A 19497-nucleotide genomic window follows, 5' to 3' on the forward strand; every position below is an offset into this window, starting at 1 on the left:
TCATATCTTATCTTATCAAAATATTTCAATAATTGCGATCTATAGCTTGAACACATATTTACATGGACAGACATCGGACGGACAGACAGACTTACATCAATTGAGATTATAATCCTGCGTCGATCGGTATTATAAAACATCTTAAGCCCTTCTGCGGGTTATATACGTGCGCTCTAACTTAATATAGCTCGGACCATAACTGGCATAGGGTATTCCACTTTGGAAACATCTCGGAAAAAGTTGCTGAGTAACAGCGTTTCCACATTCTAATTTTGAATCTTTATGTGGTAAACAATTTTCAATATTTTATTGTGATCGTAATAGTAAACTGACAAAAAAAATTAATCTTGGACTACGCAGATCTATGCATTGAATGCCACCGCATTAAAAGATTTTCAAAAAGTGTATAGTTTTATACGCCAAAAAACCCTAATTGTTGATGTTTTATGACCAATATTTATTCTTGGTAGTGATTTGACATAAAAATTAAGTGGACTAAATTTGAAACACATGGGTCTATCTTTTGGACCCCACTCCATATACGACTTCCCATTAATAGCGAAAAGATTTAATTTTTACTATTTTATTATAAAAGTAGGTTCAATTGATCTAAATTAACGAAAAAAATTAGCTGCAGTGTTGAGAAATCTCGTTATACTAACTTAAATTTTTATCTGTTATTTTTGTAAAAATTTTGTATTAAGTTTTTTCATTCAGTCCTAGAATAAATTTCGTCACGTGTGCTTTTACTCTTTATTAAAAAAGGTGGTCTTCGCGATACTAGTTTTAACAAGTAGGGAATTTGAATCACATAGGTCTATTCTGTAGACCTCATTAACACAAGAGTTATCATGGAACACCAGCCCTTATATGGAGAGAAATTCTAATTTCTACTTTTTTATAATGGAAACGTTTTGAGGAAGTATTAAACATTGAGTTTGCTATGCTGTTGCATGAAAATGATGTGTCATTTTTCGTATATTATTAGCAAAACGAGTGAATAACTATACTAGACGAAGTACTCTAGGGTATCTAATGGCTGCCTACAATGTTCTTACTTATTTTTATATCATTATAGTCGTCTATATACGTACTCGCCTACTAGTTTTATTTGATAGAGTTTACTCTCAGCTATATACGTACGACTTTTTTTCCTTAGCAACTCTTTACAACTCCTATTGTTGTTGTCCTTCATGAGCTCCCGAAGAATGTCAAAAAAGCAAATGTTAAGCGTGCACTAGATTATTATATATACTAGAAAATAATAATAATACTTTTCGATTTTTTCTCTTCCTACCTTAACTTCTTGCATTCGACATATATGTGCTTTTACTCGTATCATAATTATATTTATACGAAATATGTTATAGATTAATTTATATGCAAACAATACAAAACTCTTTTTCAAAGGCATAACTTTGAAAGAAAGAAAGAAAATATAGTTCTAATGACTTTATTTATGCCAGCTTTACATGTTAACTCAACTTCTATTGAAGAAGTCCGGAAACATTCACATTTATATTTAATTTTCATCGATAATTATATAAGTTTGGATTTATTTTATTTCATTTTTCTTTTTAGTGTTATCTTTTTGTATTCATCGTCGCCGTGAGGGAAAGGAATATAACAGATTTTCTTTTCTTTGTGTGGAGGCCATACATTTTATACATTCTATACATTCTTATGAGTATGATTTTAAGTAACTTAAGAAAATCTGATAGCGGGCTCAAAGATAGCTCTTTAGGGTGTACTGCACTTCTGCCTTCTTTTTTTTGGTAGCCTTCGGTACTTGTTTTACTTTTTTAGGTACTATCATACTTCGGCTTTTTAAGCGGCAACTGCTTTCTTTACTTGCGATGTTCCTTCGTAATGCTTTTTATTTCTACAGCTTATAAAGCATTTTGGCGTTTAGAACGATAGTCTTTCAGGGTTTCGGCACTTAAGTTATTTTACTATTGGTATCGTTTACTCTTTGTTTTCCGTTTTTCAGTATTCTTTACATGGTTTTCTACTTTGACTTTTTAACCGAAAGCCTTTTTTTTTTGTTGCAGTTGTTATTTGTTGTGATGCTACGTTTGCAAAAAAAACGTCCGGTCTCGTTATTATAAATAACTTTACCCTTCAGCACCAATCATTTAACTGAAATATCTAACTTTTCCAAGTGTTTTTGCAAAATCCCTCTGAAAAATTATGGAAATATTGTAACGGGAGTAATTTATAGCTGGAGTTTCGCTCAGAGCTGTTCAGCGGTCCGTTCCAAGAAATTTATTCGTTAAATTAACGCATCCTTCGTATTTTGTAGTAAATCAAATATATATTTGCGGAATTCAAGAAGAGTACAAACCGGCCTTTTGCGAAGTTACTTCGTGGTGAAAGTAAAAACCAACACATATTTAGTGGGCAGCCTTGATTTCTTTTTACTGAGGAGATACGATCCGCGTGTGATCGTGTTGCGAAAATTACACCGTTACGTGCATAATCTGTTAATTTTTTTAGTGGTTCAGCAGGCAATCTACCGGGTCCCTAAGATTCCTAAGGTGTGCTTCCGGGCCGGGAGACCATAAGGCAATGATGCAGGAGCATGACTGTTATCTTAAGAATCCCGTTCCGAAAGTAAGGAGCTACTAGGTTCTGTAAGGCTGTGGTATCCTTTCGGACCGGGAGTCTAAAATAATGATGCAACAGCATCCTGCTATCTTGAGCACCTTGTTCCGGACGGACAATACCTAACCGTCAACCATCAATTAGCTACAAAGCTAAGGTATCCTTCCTAACCGAGAGCCTGTAAGATAATGATGCAAGAGCACGCTGTTATCTTAAAGATCCCTTTCCGGACAATACCTAACTCCCAATCACTGGTTAACGGCAGCGCTAAGGTATCCTTTCGCGCCGAAAATCTATAAGATAATGATGCAAGAGCACCCTGCTATTTTAAGAACCTCGTTGAGGATGCACGACACCTAAATGTCAACTATCGGTTAGCTACAAAGCTAAGGCATCCTTTCGGGCCGAGACTCTTTAAGACGATAATGCAAGAGCGCACTGTTATCTTAAAAACCATGTTTCGGACGGACGGGATGATAAACTACTGCTACTTAGAGTTCTTGACTTACCTGTTCGTTCAGCTGCTGCTGAACAACTGAAAGAGAGATCGTTGTTTGCCGTGTGCTTTTTTAGCTGTTGGCTGCCGCACCAATGCGTTGATATCTAGAGCTTTCACTATGAGGTGTGTTTACTTCCTCTACCACTTACATGCTAATGTCTACTTGAGAGAGCAACTTACGGAGAGCTGTATTCGTACTTATATAAAGCTATAAAACCAAGTCATGCAGCGTTGCATTACAATTTTGAGTGAAGATAACAGGACTAGAGTAAGGGAGTTTGCTTCCCTACAATGTTTTCGAACTTTTCTTATGTTTTATATTTATAGAGTACAGAGTACTATAATATTCCATTTATTACACATTGTATAAAGGAATTTTTGAATGCACAAAACGCTCTGCAAATAGTTTACAAAAAGCAAAACGAAGAAAAAAGAACAGAAACTACTTTTGCTTTGTTAATTGTGAATCTATCGTTTAAAATTATTGGCAGCGTTTACGTTCAGAACTTTGAAAGGTCCTGTTTAGTGCTCTTGCAAAATTTCAGATCACCGTGTATGTCTGAGCTTTGATGATGTTACGTTTAAGTTTTCAGTTTACTTCATTTCTCTTTTGTTTTGGGCTCTTAGGTACCGTGAAATGGTCATAATTTTGAGCTCAAAGAATGGGGTACTGATCAAGAATACTTTCCTTGATTACTGTATGTGTCTTTTGCTTAATTTTAATTAATATTTTAACTAAAGCATATTTACTTTTGAATGTTAAACTAAATATAATACCGTGAACGCACACTTTTTGAATATAATGTACATACTATCATTGGCTGTATTTCATGCCCGTGCTAACGTAACCTTAACATCTACAGGTTGCACACTGTCACAATTACTGTGGACTTCTGCTTATGTAATAGTCGAAGCAGAATAATTTAATGATATGATTCTTAACGTGCTGCTATAAAAAAGAAATGCATGGTGTATATTTATTAGCGGCAGTCTGTTAAATTCGTTATATAGTTTGTTTTATATTTGAAGTTGAAACTACGTATACACAAGTTAGTTAGTTAGTATGAGTTTTTCTTTTCCGCACACATCATTCGATTGTACATTGGGATTTTCATACCATAGGTAAGACCAATAAAAAGCATGCTGATCGACTATCTCGAACGATTTGAAGCCTATCTGGGGAACAGAAGAAAACGCTTTAAAAAAGAATCCATGCCAACCAAACCCGTTACCACATTGTTTTGAAGTATTTCAGACAAATTCTGAATTAAAGGTGAATGAAATCAACGCAATCTTTATTTGAAATATATATAAATTTAGCATTAAGATTTATATCGAATCAAAGGAGAAAGTAAAACTTAAAGCTTTACGCTTCATTTTTGGTCAGTAAAATAAAGCACAGAATAAAAATTAATTATTTAATCAAGCCATGAGCACGCTGCCTACCTACATAAATACCGTAACGTATTTTTTTTTTTTTATAGCCATCACCGCAAGAAGCGAGTGCACAAGCTTTGAATTTTCTTTTGTATATTTATTGGATGACTTCCATTTTTGAAAATTTTAATACAAAGCAAGTAAAAACATTGTAATGGGCCACACGGTCCCCATTAGATATCCCATCCTACACCATTTCGTTTAATGCAGACATTCGCATAACGACTTTTAAAAATAAGGCCGCGCGGAAAGTGGTCAAAAAGTTGTCCGATGAGCATCATTTTCAATCACGTACGTCTTTAGGCCAAAAAGTATCGGTGTATAAATTTCATAAAAACATAATAACTACATTAATTTAAAAAGTGAAACTGAGTCGAGCGGTATAATAAATGGTGGGGTCTCAACTCCTTCTGGCTGTTTTATAAATCCGCACAAACATGGGACATTCCTATATGTGAAGTGATGTACGGTATAAAAACTGAAATTGGTCTGCTATCCATGACGAATACGGACTAGTGCAAGCCAGAGATCCCAATATTGAGCCAAATCTTGATACAAACATCCTTAGTTGAATACAACACTTCCAACCTAAAAATGACCATTAAGAGATCACTAGATTGCACTAGTCCGCGTTCGTCGTGGATAGTAGACCAATTACCTACAAAGGTGAAGAAACATATCTTCTTCGTAGTGAGACTCTTCCGGTAACAATTTTTCTTTGTTTATTTGGCGCGAATATGAATTGAACGGATCAACGTAGATATGACTCTCGTGTCCTTCTGCATTCCCGAAAATACTTGAGGCTGAGTAACTGGTTTTCCGCTTTTGCTGCCTCTATACCTCTCACTGTATACTGCGTGGATTGACTCACTGCCTAATAATTTAAATCACTACCAACAATCTCAATTATCAGAAAGAGTAGGTTGAAAGATGAAATTTAAGCATAATACAGTAAGTAATAAAAGCAAGAAGAGAGCTGGATACTCACGTAAAACACGTTATCTGAAAATAAAGTGTTTGCGTTTTTTTATCGTCTTATGACGTGAAAGCTTTCACATTCGGATCACATAATCTTGTCAATGAAATACATCTTTAGTGCTTTACCTAAACTTTATTTATAAAATTTAGTTAGAATTATTCAAGGAAAATTTAATCGCGGTGGCCGCAGTAAGTGAAAAAAGCACATAGTTGCAGGCAATTGAGAAATAGTGGTACAGCAACTCACTCAATCATTCGAATTCACTTGGAGATTACTAAATTTTTATATCCACACCCCTCATAAAATACATTGGATTTTCCGAAATGTTTGTACGAAATCGAGCATGAACCGTTGCCCTTATAAGTGCTCGCCCCATTATATTCCGATATAAAGTACGTATATGAGTTTAAAACTTGATGTGGAAAAGCAAAAATTTTTCATATTAATAATCGTCATGTTAAGTATAATATGTAATTTGTGAAAAAACTGTACGTATTGTAGTGAAGAGGGTTTTGACCTCTGTGTATAACGAGCTGTTGCCCATATTTAAGTTCGTTTTAGAATTTGTATTGTATATTACTTTCGTTGAGAATATAAACGAATATTTCCATGAACCTTATTTACATAATGATTGGCATGAACGATTCCGTTTTAGGCGGCTATAATGTCTTCCTTTTTGGAGAGCGTGACAACTATGCATACAGCGCCTAGCAAAATATTTTTAAAAGAAAGGTATGATCACGAACGTAATTAAATAATTCGTTCCAAATGAAAGAGAATAATTGATATGAAAAAGACTTCTAAAAACGAATACCCTATATCTTAAATAAACACAACGCCCATCATAAACTATTACCAGTTTAAAGCGCAACTCATAAATTTTACTTGCCTTCTGAAATACAATTATCAGGAAGTAAGAAAGTAAAATTCGGTTGGGATCGAATCTTTTATCCTAAAAAAGACAATAAAAGTAAAAAAACAAAATTTTCATGTTCTGTATAAGATGCAGCTGATTCCTTGTATTTCCAACATAACAGTTTTTGTCGTATAGACGTGTTGGCATTGTAGTCGTGTCCTTTGAACAGTTTAGCTCAATTCCAAATTCTTTGGCAAACTTGTAGGAAATGTCTTCATTTTCGCTAACGGAGGAACGTTTGCCACAAATACTACAAAGTAGCGCAAACGGACAGATAGACAGACGGACTAGCGGACATGTTTAAATGTATTCAAAATTTAAAACTAGCCAAGAAATTTTTTTATTTTATCGGGTTTTTTGAAGCTTGTTTCTGCGCATTATAAAATTATTGAAAAAACAATAAAATTTTGATACACTATAATATTGGATAAGCGCGGTCAATTTTTTCAATTTTGTGCACAATGCTACAGTGTCGCCCATAGAATGTGCGTTCAAATTGTAGTACAGTTTAAGAGTAATGAGCAAAAAGAAAATTTTTGATTTCCTTTGAAAAACAGTGGTTTTGTAAATTTACATGGTGCTGTGGGCGCGTCCTTCGACCGATTTGATCCATTTTCAACACTAACATCCGCGAAAGCAGTTCCACTGTTTTTATCAAGTTTGAAATCGATAGGTTTATTTTTGCGGTCAGGAGAATGTTTACAACAGACATTACACAGATAGACAGACAGACGGACATTCTTAAGTCGAGAAGAATATATATACTTTATGGAGTCTTTGATATTTGATTCTGGGCGTTACAAACGTTTTGACAAAATGAGTATACCCCTCATCCTTCTGTGATGTGTATAAAAATGACTATTTAAGCATTCTGCTAAAGAACCCAGCAGAACATAGATAGCAGAGTAAAGTAGAGTAAAGAAGTTTAACAGCATGTAAGTAGACATCGGTCAATAATTCCCGGGACGAACTATAAATAAATAAACGCATATTTAATTTTTCTCATGCTCGACATTATTCGTTAACAAAATTTCATGCAAGAATAAGTAATACAACTGAACGCTTTTCTAATATTTCAATAACCTATTTATTGAGTAACCCTAAAAAAATGCTTTAGTTTCCACAATCAATTTTTCTTGTTTAATCGAATTTTTCCATGGGTCTGAAAATAAGAAAGGTTACCCACTGCAGCCAATGTAATTCATAAATAAATGATCTAAATGATATGCAATGTTAATAAAAGTTATATTAGTGTCTTTTGTTAGAAACGGCATCTGTATATCTCTCAGTCCTACAAATTATTGACCGATGTGTTTGTTAATAAATGGTACAGATACGTTGTTGCAATAGGCATTCAATACATAAGGATATAATATATATATTTGTTTGTTTGTTCGTTTGTTTGATTGTATGTGTGTGTATTTATGTGTGTTCTTTTGTATAAATGAAATATATACACTTACATACATGATTAATTCAAAATAAATAGCTACTATATGCATAACGTTGACCAGACTAAGAAGGCTGTAATAAAAATAAAAAAAATTAAGAAATCACTCCATCTTAATCAAGTGTCTTTTCAATGTCAAGTCAAATATATTAATTTGCCGATTAAACGTTTAAGAATAAAAGTAAAAAAAAATGTAAAAGTAATTTTTGCTCAATATTACGAGCATCATCGTATGATTTTTATGATTATATGACAATTTGTTAGGTTTCTTTTGGTTGTTTCTTTCAGTTTATTTATTTTCTTTTTCCATATTAATTTTATTATATAATAATAAAAATTGTGCAAATTTTTCAAAGTTTTTCCTTATAACGTAATTATTTCCTTTTTGAAAATTGAGAAAAACTTGCCGAGAGTTTTTTTGCCTAGTTTGTGTGCGAAATAGCAAAATAAGTAAAAGAAGAAAACGAAGGAAGATACGTGTGTTTATGGTTTTTGTAACACAGATGTGCTAGCCGTGAGATTGTTATGTATATCAAATATTCACTGACTTGTCATGCGACATTACAGATGCCAAGATATAATTTGCTAAAGGGAAAAATGTACTATAGGCAGATGCACACATAAACAGATAAATAAATTGATATACAAACATGTATGTGCAACATATAACAGAGCGGAAACCTTCTTTTACGCCACCATATCTGTCATAAATTCACATAACTCTTTGCTGAATACACTTAAAGAAATCATTATGACAATTATAAAACAATATAAGAAATGCTTATGGGATGTCAAATATTATTGAAAGTAAATATAAATATATATATTTAAAGGCTTTAAATAGGAGCATATAAGTTATCGAAATAATTCCCCTTTTAAAGACCCCTCATAAGCGTACACGCGTGTTAAATATTAGATAAAAATCATCTTCCATGCATTGTAAATTATGCATGGACAATAATATTTAGAAAATTTTGTTTTTTTTTTTTAATTTTCTTGTGATTGTGTTTTCACCTTTTTATGCCCACCACTGTAAGATGGGGGTATACTCATTTTGTTTTTTTTCCAAAATATACGTAACACCCAAAAGGAAGCTTCAGAGGCCTATACTATATATATTCTTGATCAGCGTGAAATTCTGAGTTGATTTAGTCATGGGTTTCTGTATATCTGCATGCTGTGTGGTGTGCGTTGCTGGCATTCTGCTGGTCGCAAACATGAAGATATCGAATTCAAATTTGATAGAAATATTGGAAATTTTTGCACGCAGGTTCGTATTGGAATTGGGCTAAATTGGTCAGAGCGAAGACGCAAAATGAAGCGTAAACTGAACACAGCTCAATTTTTTTTAGTAAAAATTTTTGGAAAATTAATAAAGTTAGAAAGAAAGCTGAAACTTTCCACATTTATTTTGGGAAACACTGCACAAAGTTACGAGTAATTAAATTTTTTCACTTTTTTGAGGTTTAATGATTATGTAGCAGAAAGCAAACAAGACAAAACGTTTAAAACTATTTTGTACACTCCTCATATGAAGATGAATATGGTAGATGCCGCGACTAAGTTTTTCTGAACAACACCAGAGATATGAATATCAAAAAAAAAAAAAGAACTTGCGGAGTAGAATGCGAAAAACATACTGGTGGTTATGCAAGATTCGGTCCCGCCGAATATAACCTTTTTACTTGTTTAAATGTAAGTTTTTACAAAAAAAATTTTTACTTAAATACTAGGTAGACATGTTTTATTGACACTCTTATCCAATCGATTGATCGCATTCATTTCTATGGGATCTAGCAGTGGAACTTGTCCAGCAGTCCGTTTTTACTGCTACTTTAGAGTATTGATTCGAAAGAATAGTATGAAACTTGTTGCTGTGACACGGGATGACCTAAGTATAATAGTTATTCATTCTAAACATGTTTTACGTAAAAATTCATGAACCTAAGCTACTAGGGACTACCTTCCTTTAATAAGCAACGATTATATTGTTTTTTATCGAAAGTTGACCTACAAATGTCAGTTGTTGTTTTTTCACTGGAATTATTGGAGTGTAGGAATCGAAATTTAAAAAAATTCAAAATGCAAAATATCTTATTTGCAAGCATATTAACAAGAACTAAAAAAAATTAAATGGGTTGTCGCTCTACTTCAACTCTGATCGCATATCGATTATCCGTGTCATGAAAATTTTAAAAGTAATCTGCCCTAGCAAGTGTGCTGTTGCTAAAAAAGATCGCGTATAAAAGTGAAACTTAAGAATCTCTATGTTTTTTAAGAGTACGCAAAAAAAGTAACCTCAGAAGGGAAGATTACACATCAATTTTTAGGCTAACTGTATGAATGTAATAATTATAGTCGGGGGAACAAATTATGAAAGCGAGTTCAAATGTATATCTCATTAAACTGACAAAGAGCCTTTTTTCTGTAGGATAAAGGTCATTGAGTAAAATCACAAAAGGAATTACTCATCGAAGATATCTGAAAGTATTTATGCTTATGCTTTTATGCTAGGTATTGTTATTGATGTTTACTCTTACAGAAGTGCTAAACGATGATATTAAACAATTATTTTCGATTTTATTGATTATAATTAAAAGTTCAACCAAAGCCACCCTTAAATCAGCCAAGAACAAATGGAAAAAACAAAGTCGCAAACAAAAACGTAAGTATCGAATAACTATTACAAAATAATTGTTTTCTAATGGGTCTCAAGTGTATACATTAAGTATATAGATAAAGACTCTATGCAAGATTAGCAATAAAGGGGTAAATTATATGTACTTTAAAATCCGTTTTAGGTACTAACGGACTACCCAACATTTGTTATATATAATTATCGCATGGTATACGGATTTAATAAGGTTCTCTTCTCGCTTAATTTTACACCAATATCTCCTGCTCCTGTTTGAAAACATTCCGCAAGGTTTGAATTATGGCTATATATACTAAACTCTAGTTATTCAAGTTAATTTATGCAACTTTAGGAAATATAAATAATTCCTACTTCCGACATTGTAAATATTGTAGATCAAATTCTTAAATTGTCAGTTTTTATCTAATCGGAAATTTGGTTTTTTTTTTCTTATATGCGTTTGCAAAATCTGAATCCTTCTGTTTCGAAACACACACTATTCGGAACAACTTTAGCTTAGTTTGATAAAAGTTTTGCCTTTTTATTTATTCAACATTATGAAAAATGAAATCTTTCAATTGGTATTTCTGGAGATCGCCCAAACAATGTCAAATTCGTTATGCTTTAGAGTACGATATTCGCAAATAAGATAAAATTAAAACTTAATGAAGGTGTGGTGGGTGCACATAGATTTCTCTATAAACGTGCCATATTAGTTTGGGGAAAAAGAAATCCATTATTTTTTCGGTAGATGGCTGCACTGATAGATTTCTCCTAAAGTATCGATCAAACAATTTCAGATTTATGCTCGTTGGAAAGGTGACATTTCGCCGTAAAAAAAACTCTTTTACTGTTTTTTGTTTGGTGCATTCAGTTGTGAGTTACAGCGTGTTCAACATGGAAGTGAACAAAGAGAAAATTCGGTACATTTTACAGTTTTTCTTTGACAAAGGCGAAAATGCAAGCCAGGCGGCTAAAATTGTGAATGGTGTTTAGGGTTCCGATACTGTAACAGCCAATTATGTGCAATTTTGGTTTCGTAGATTCCGTTCAGGAATTTTTGATATTAAAGATGCACCTCGCACAGATAGGCCGGTCGTCGGAAATGTCGATAAAATCGGAGAAATGATCGAAGTTAACCGGCATGTTAGCAGTCGTAACATCGCCCACTAGCTAAAAATCGACCATAAAACAGTTTTAAACCGTTTACACAAAGCTGGATTCAAAAAGAAGCTCGATGTTTGGGTGCCACACCAATTAACAGAAAAAAACATGATGGATCGAATTTCCATCTGCGAAGCCTTGGCCAAACGGAATGAGATAGACCCATTTCTTAAACGGATGGTGACTGGAGATGAGAAATGGATCACATACGATAACCCTGTGCGAAAACGATCGTGGTCAAAGAGCGGCGAAGCACCTCAAACGGTGGTCAAACCAGGACTAACGGCCAGGAAGGTTTTGCTATGCATTTGGTGGGACTGGAAGGGGATTATTTATTATGAGTTGCTTCCATATGGCCAAACGCTAAATTCTGATCTCTACTGTCAACAACTGGACCGCTTGAACATAGCGATTGACCAGAAACGGCCAGAATTGGCCAACAGGAGAGGTGTCGTGTTCCACCAGGACAACGCTAGGCCACACACATCTACAGTGACTCGCCAGAAACTTCGGGAGCTTGGTTGGGAAGTTTTAATGCATTCGCCATACAGTCCGGACTTGGCACCAAGCGATTATCATCTTTTTCTTGCATTGCAAAATTTCTTTAATGATAAAAAATTGGAATCTAGGGAGGATTGTGAAAATCGACTACTAGAGTTTTTTGCAAATAGAGACTAGGACTTCTTTGAGAGAGGCATTTTGAAGTTACTTTTAAAATGGCAACAAATCATACAACAAAACGGTGCATATTTGACCCAAATCGGACAATCCGAAGCATGTTAAATAAAGTCCTGAAGTTCATATAAAAATAATGGATTTCTTTTTCCCCAAACTAATATTTTACTCAATGACTTAGGGCAAGTTCGTACGATTTTTTGTACGTATTTTGCGACATTTGTTCTTTTCTTTTATGAATATAGTAGTTTCACACACGTATACATAGATACATATAGATATACAAATAAAAAGCTTCTTTACAACTGCTTAGATATCTTCTGAAGTTTCGTCAACCTTTAAAGGATATACAACGCCTTCATCCTCATCGTAGTCATTATTATCATCACCATCATCATCATCATTATCACCATCATCGGTGTCCTCGGCGTCATTATCATGCTTACGTAGATATTTCTTATGTAAATGTTTACTGCGAGCCGGTAAAATATCACAATTCTGATAGTCATCGTATAAAATTTCATCATAACCATCCCGATTGGCTTTATTACTAAAAGAATCGACAGTTTTGGCATGATGTATACCACCAACATTGCTATTCGCTCTAAAAATACTGCTGCCAGCGCCCGGCGTAGAACCACCCGGATTCATCGCAAAGCTCATTATTTTGTAAACCGTCTGCTTAGTACCTTTTTGATTGTTGTGATATACATGCGTGTAGACGGTGTGTGTGTGATGATGCGTACGTATTTTCATGGGAATATGAATGATAAAATGTTTACGAGGCTCACTAGCAACCCTGCCTTTGCCGGGCATCGCAGCCGCCACCAATAACGAGGATATTATTGTAAAACTTAAAAGGAATTTATTAAGCGTTAAATTGACACTTGATCCGATCTGTAAAAAGTTGCTTTTATTATTCTCAATTAAAATTTACTGGGAAAATTTAGTATGTCTTTATAAAACTTTAACTTGTCTTACGAGAAACTTCTCCATTTTTTATTTCAATTTATTTCTTTTAGTTTGTTTTTTTGGTTTTTTTTTTAAGCTTGCTTTTGTTTTTTATTTCTTCTCTTGTTAAATTCTCTCGTGAATGCTGAACTTTTTGCCATTAAGTTTTCAAACGAACTGTCTGCTTATTTTAAATATTTAGTGAGTTTTATACCAAAAATATATTAATGGTGGTGTTTATTATAGCCTTTCAATGCTTTTGCATTAAAAATATACACGCACACATATAAATATGTTACGAGCAACGGTTAAGTTACTTCTTTGTTTTAATGTTTTCGATCATGGTACACGCAAAATTATTTGCCTCTTTATGCATATCTCTGTATTAATTTACTTTCGCGTTATTTTTCTCTTATAAAAATCTTTGCTGATTTAGGAAAATCTTTAGTTCCGTTTGCTTAATCGAATTTTAGTTTCATTAACGGATAAACGTTAAGGGGAAGTAAAGCCTTTAAAAAAAAGATAAGAAATTGAACGTTTTTATAAAACTTTTTAAAAATTTATATTTATATATAAGCACCCTTGAACAACATACTCTTAATGATTTAATAGACAGACAAATGGATAACTTTGTTTAACCAATTGGCTGCCATTGAGGAGTATACTTGTTAGGGTTAAATGACAGTATTTCATGTTATGACGAACATATTAATCATAGCACGTATATATAGATTTTTGAAAAAAAAGCAACGACAACTCATTGATTAGATTTAAAGGAGATTGTACTGGATATCAAAAATTTCGAAAAGACTAACTCAAATCATACTTCATTGACCCAAAAATCTGAAAGAATTTTTTTCGACAGAATTTTTTATGAATTTTTGATTTCTGAATTACTTTGAACGCTTAGATAAAGAGGATTTTTTCGAAATATCCTCTGGAAAGACTGCGTGGTGTACTTCTCCGATGCAAAATGTTAATGAATGCTTTGCATATTTACTTATTTCCATCTCAAACGTTATGCACTAATAATGATATATTGAGGCGTATGTATGGTTCATTTTATTCTTCCTGTTGTTTTTGGCGTGAAACCTTATAAAATTGATGTTAATATTGAGATGAATATTTAAAGAATTATTAAACTCGATTAATGGAAAACGTTGCGTTATAATATAGTTTATATGTATATATGTATATATTTATATATATATATATGTATAAAATGGGTTTTTACATTACAGAGATGTAAAACAGAAATGAATTTTATTAAAAATTTTGCATAAATGCATAGGTTTAGCGGAAGTAAAAATTATAAAATAGATAAAACATATCAAACATAGAAAATATATCTGCTATATTGTAATGAATTATATAATTTAGAAATAGATAGAATATGTTTCAGAAACGAGAGTTCCGAATCATTGATTGATTGATCATGTATGTGTTTTTTTTTTAAAGTGGAAAACCATCGAAGGCGTCTATTTGGGTCAGTGCGAAATTTGAACCCGCCAAACACCACCTGCACTCCTACGTAGCACGACCGCAAAGTATACTTTCACAGGGAAGGTAGCCATTTAAGCCTTATCTATGAGCCTGCATTTACCTCTTCGTTTCATTATATTCTCATTATGTTTGCGCCACTTCTACCGCTTTCCATTGTCTCAGATCGTGTAGCATATTTGCCACGAGGTCGTCCGAGAGAATACACTCTCCGATTTCCGTCTGCAGTGTCTGTCATTCGTTTTGGTAATTCAGACGGACTACTCGTTCAGGAATACACGTTCAGTTCGGCCTCATAAAGGCATTCTTTAGCCCGCAATTCGGTTAGTATTATGCCAGCGGTCACCGGCGCGACATCTTCTGACACCGTACAATATGGGGCGCAAACAATTAAAGCACATAAACGTGATGCAGTCTGGATGAAGTTTCTACGGTCCACGCTTTTTAGACAGCAAGCGCGCTAGTGTTTTTTTACCTTCGTAGCTTTCTTACATTTATATCGTAGATGCTGTTTATGTGATTGTCTGCAGTCGATCATCGACGTTATATTTGTATTTTATAACGTCTTGGGATTTCATCTTAATTTCATTAACTTCGCCTCGGTCTTGTCTCCTGCAAGGTTTAGATCAACCGACTGGAGCTATCTCACGGTCTATATGCTATGATGATGATTTGCTCTAAATTCGGGGGCTACGATTGTTATTGCTATATAGTCAGTAGACCTCACAATGGAAACTTACTCTAAGAAAGATAATCTCAAAAGCTCATCGTACATCACAATTCATAATGTGGCACCTCGGAATGGTCCCTGGTGTATCCCTTCTGCGACCAACCATTTTCTGTACCCTTCTTCTGTTTCATATCAAAGTTTCCTGCGAGTAAACTAGTTACCCACGATATTGGTACCATAATGCGATACTCTTCTTTTCGAAAGGACAACTATGACAGAATACTAATTTGCTGACAGCATTTTTTGTTACTTACCACCCAAAATTTCCATTACATCTACAGTGCTCCCCTTTTTCCTGAAACCAAAATGGCAATCCGACAGGCCGTTTAAGCTCTCCAGTAATTCTTCTATACGCTTACCTATTACCTCCTCGCACACTTTGTCTGTCATGTCCCGCAGACAAATAGACCGGTACGTCGTTGGTGTATGTAGCGGTTTGTTTGGCTTCAGCAATAGCATGAGCGTTTGGTATTTCCACTTGCGCGGAAAATGTATTCTCTCAAGCACTCGTTGAACATACTCACAAACATCGCTGGGTTTGTTAGAATTGCCTGTTTTATAGTGCAGTTGTGGATACCACTAGCACTCGGGGTTTTCTTGTCTTTAAATTGCCTTTCGGTAACGACAATTCCCTAAGGGGTTAATCTAACATTTTTCCCCACCTCCGTCATTGGGTCAGATGCAAACGTGATTTTCTGTAGGAACGACTATTTCGTCTACGAACTCGGGACACAGTTGAATTAAATGTTTAAGTTTTTTCGTAGTCAATTCGTATGCTAGGATCAATGGATCATACTCTAACTCTTCAATTCGCGTTTGGAAACAACTTCTCTTACTGGATATAATCGCTTTTTTAAACTGTGTTCGCCTGTCTTTGTACACTGGTTGAAATTAGCATTAGTTCCCCTTGATATTTGGTACAGTCTTCTTGCTCAATTGCATTGAGTTCTTAGGTCGACTATGTCGTCGGTCCAATAATATACTGGTTCTTTCCACTTACAGAAACATCGTCTGGCCCTTGATCCATCACACGCTCATGTAATTCGTTTCATAGTGTCTGCTACTAAGCCATTTTTGGGTCACGATTCTTCCAGCATGTATCCAAACAACTCCTTATCTAGCGATTCTGCTTCCTATTTGGGACCTGCGAGAGGTCTTTTCACATTGGCCGCTGGTTTTCAATTAGTTGCATTAAGGTCATCTGCGGCTACTAGTATTTTTTAACCCGCAAGTTGCTAAACTTTTTCTTTTATTTGTATTTCGAAGTCGGCTTGATTGGTACTTGGCGAAAAGTACTAAGTATAGAGATATCCCTCTCTGTAATTAATGCATGGTCCCATGCTGAAACAAATCTCATGTATGAGGAATGAGAGTCGCATTGCCAAATTACTGCCATATCCGTTGTGTCCTTTGCCCGTTTTCCAAGCCATAGCATAACAATGTCAAAAAAGTTGCGTTAGCTTTATATATGGTTTTGGATCGTACTGTCACTTGAATTTATAGTGTAGCCTCTGGCAGCGAGGGGTTTGCGCCCTTCATTAGGCCTATGTTGCTCTATTGTAGTAAAAACACAATTAAAGGTTCGTTTTGATGATTATTTGTTATTGATTATTTTACTTCTTACTTTACTTCCGACTTTACATCTGACTTTACTGAACTGTGGTCAGTAATTTATATAATAAATTATTATGCTAACTTAAGCAAAATTGTGGAATTAAACTAGGCTATTAATAAAGTTACATGTAGAGCTAGATTGCGTTATATTATCTAGGTCATAGCTTGACTTGCAGTATGTGGAAATATGTAGGACAGATCTTAACTAGGTTATAGCTACGTTTACATTATGTGGAAATATAATGAAGTGTGAACTAAGCATAAATGATTATTGAATGGACAGATGACGATAAATCGATAATGCTACACTAAGCATATACCACAAGAGGAGGTTTTACTGTAATCTTCAGCATTTCCTTTTGTCTTTATCACCTTCACAATCCCTAGCGATATCTTCAGCTATCTGGAGCATGTCTGCACTACTGGTTTTCCACAAATCTTGCTTACTACCTAGCCAACTTTAATTTTCGAGTCGTACTCTAGCAGTGCTTATCGGAACCGACAGAGTTGTTGTTTGCGTATCGGCATATACCTTTCTGATGGACACTACCGCCCCTCTCTGTCAGGAGTCAGAGTGGATCATCTCTATGCGTGTGCATGCATGAATTTGTTGGTTTTATTCCTGACATCCCATCGACAAAAAAATTCACTTCAATCATATACAATCTATATACATGATGCTAGCTTCTCAAATATGCATTTCGTACTTGTACACCGTGTATATACATATTGCCGCAAAAGCAAACTAAATTTTCGTCGGAATTAACTCTAATTGTATCAAAAATTTATATACCCCAATATGCCTCACAGTCTCACAGTCAAAAAATTGTGTTGTGGCTTGAGTAGGAAGTTATTTGTATAGTTTAAATTCATTTATTTATCTAAACAAGCTATATGTAAACATACAGGTCACTCTTTTTTTGTTTTCGAATTATGTAAAAAGAAAAAAATCTTCAAAAATAAAGCAAAAAAAAAATTATATTCGGCTGTGACGGAGTCTTCCGCATCAATCACCTTTATCCTAAAAACGAATAAAAAAAAAAAGAAAAAATAAATTGTCGTACTCTATAATGTGGGAATGGTGCGGCTAACAGTTTTTATTTCGTAGAATATGCGTAGTAGCTATCAAAAAGGCCAGAAAGCAAAAATATTTTGAGTTTATGCCCTTTAATCGACTTAGGCCTCTTTTCAACACCCACTTGAACTCAAAAACTTCTTAACATTTTTGTCAATTTTTAATGTCCGCACAAGCGTTGCAGATATGTTTTTCCATGAACGCCTAAGCAAGTTTCTACAACTATGCAAAAACTTTTATACGCAACATCAAAAAACATGAGCATATTAATCTTCTGTCTTCATAAGAAATCTCAACATAATCATTATAGGCTTCATAATTAAAAATGGAAGCAGTTCGGAAAAGGAAAAAAATACTAAGTCATTTGTCACGTCATTAAAATTTTGCAAACAAAAGTTTGAGGTAAAAATAGTCACGCGGAGTAGCTGATCCACTCACGTCGCATCTGTTGACATTAAAGATTTTGTCCAAAATGTATATAAATTTCTTATAGGTTTCATAACTTACCGCAAAGCTTTCATTAAATTATCTTTACATTTGAGAAACTATACCAGATATCTAAGCCTGGCTTGGATGAATGCATACATATGTATAGAGAAATATGAAGCCAATTATGAAAAACTAAAATAAATGTTCATTTAATAACTCCAGTAAAACTTATAAATTTATTTTGAACATAAATTTGAATATTTAATGACCAAAGAGAAGAGAAAAATGGAGATAGAGATCGAAATAATGAAACAGAGGGAGAAACAAAGAGATAAAATGAAATTAAAAACAACTTCAACCCAAAATACCAAAAACGACGATTATTGATTTTGGACATTAACGTGTCCATATTGTGCTTATTTTGCTTCTTTTCGTTGGATATGATGGCAAGCGGGGTTTCTTCTAGGTAGGTCTTTATGCACGTATGCCTGCATTTAAGCGAATACGTGTATGTATGTATGATAGCAATTTTATTTATAATTTTATTTAATCTTTCGAAGCATATATAAACAGACTTAATAAAAATAAAGACAAAGAAGCAGACAGGCAGACAGACAGACAGACGGGTAGACAGACGGACCGACAGTCCGACGATTACATATGTAACGACTAGTTCAGTGAGGTTACGTTTGCTTACACGATATATAAACTCGCTTGAATTTGAACAAGGACAAGGTGCATATACTACGCGATATCTGAATGCGTATATGCGCGTGCGGCAGTAAACATTAATGACACCAAACATGTCGTGCATTGCATCGTTTTATAGCGGTGGTGGT

General features: G+C 34.2%; 1 protein-coding gene across 10 annotated transcripts; it reads right to left on the reverse strand.

Annotated features, from left to right (window-relative positions):
- Positions 1 to 12534: 12534 nt before the first annotated feature.
- Positions 12535 to 17211, reverse strand: LOC119637851 (nonsense-mediated mRNA decay protein 2). 10 transcript variants are annotated; one of them, XM_038034223.1, is made up of 3 exons: positions 15900 to 17211; positions 15795 to 15835; positions 12535 to 15693 (listed from the first exon to the last, which is right to left on the reverse strand). In XM_038034223.1, exon 3 carries the CDS (start codon positions 13173 to 13175, stop codon positions 12669 to 12671), a length of 507 nt encoding a protein of 168 aa, XP_037890151.1. In that variant the 5' UTR covers positions 13176 to 15693; positions 15795 to 15835; positions 15900 to 17211; the 3' UTR covers positions 12535 to 12668. The 10 variants fall into 10 exon arrangements, with proteins under 10 accessions (XP_037890151.1, XP_037890150.1, XP_037890144.1 ...); XM_038034222.1 differs by having other exon boundaries at positions 12535 to 15733; XM_038034216.1 differs by having other exon boundaries at positions 12535 to 15835.
- Between the last annotated feature and the right edge of the window lie 2286 nt (positions 17212 to 19497).

This window comes from Glossina fuscipes, unplaced genomic scaffold, assembly GCF_014805625.2.
Source record: "Glossina fuscipes isolate IAEA_lab_2018 unplaced genomic scaffold, Yale_Gfus_2 61, whole genome shotgun sequence".
In the NCBI taxonomy this organism is placed as follows: domain Eukaryota; kingdom Metazoa; phylum Arthropoda; class Insecta; order Diptera; family Glossinidae; genus Glossina; species Glossina fuscipes.

Excerpts from the sequence above, each read along its gene's own strand:
- LOC119637851 (XM_038034223.1), bottom strand. The coding sequence starts at position 13,175 with ATGCCCGGCAAAGGCAGGGTTGCTAGTGAGCCTCGTAAACATTTTATC.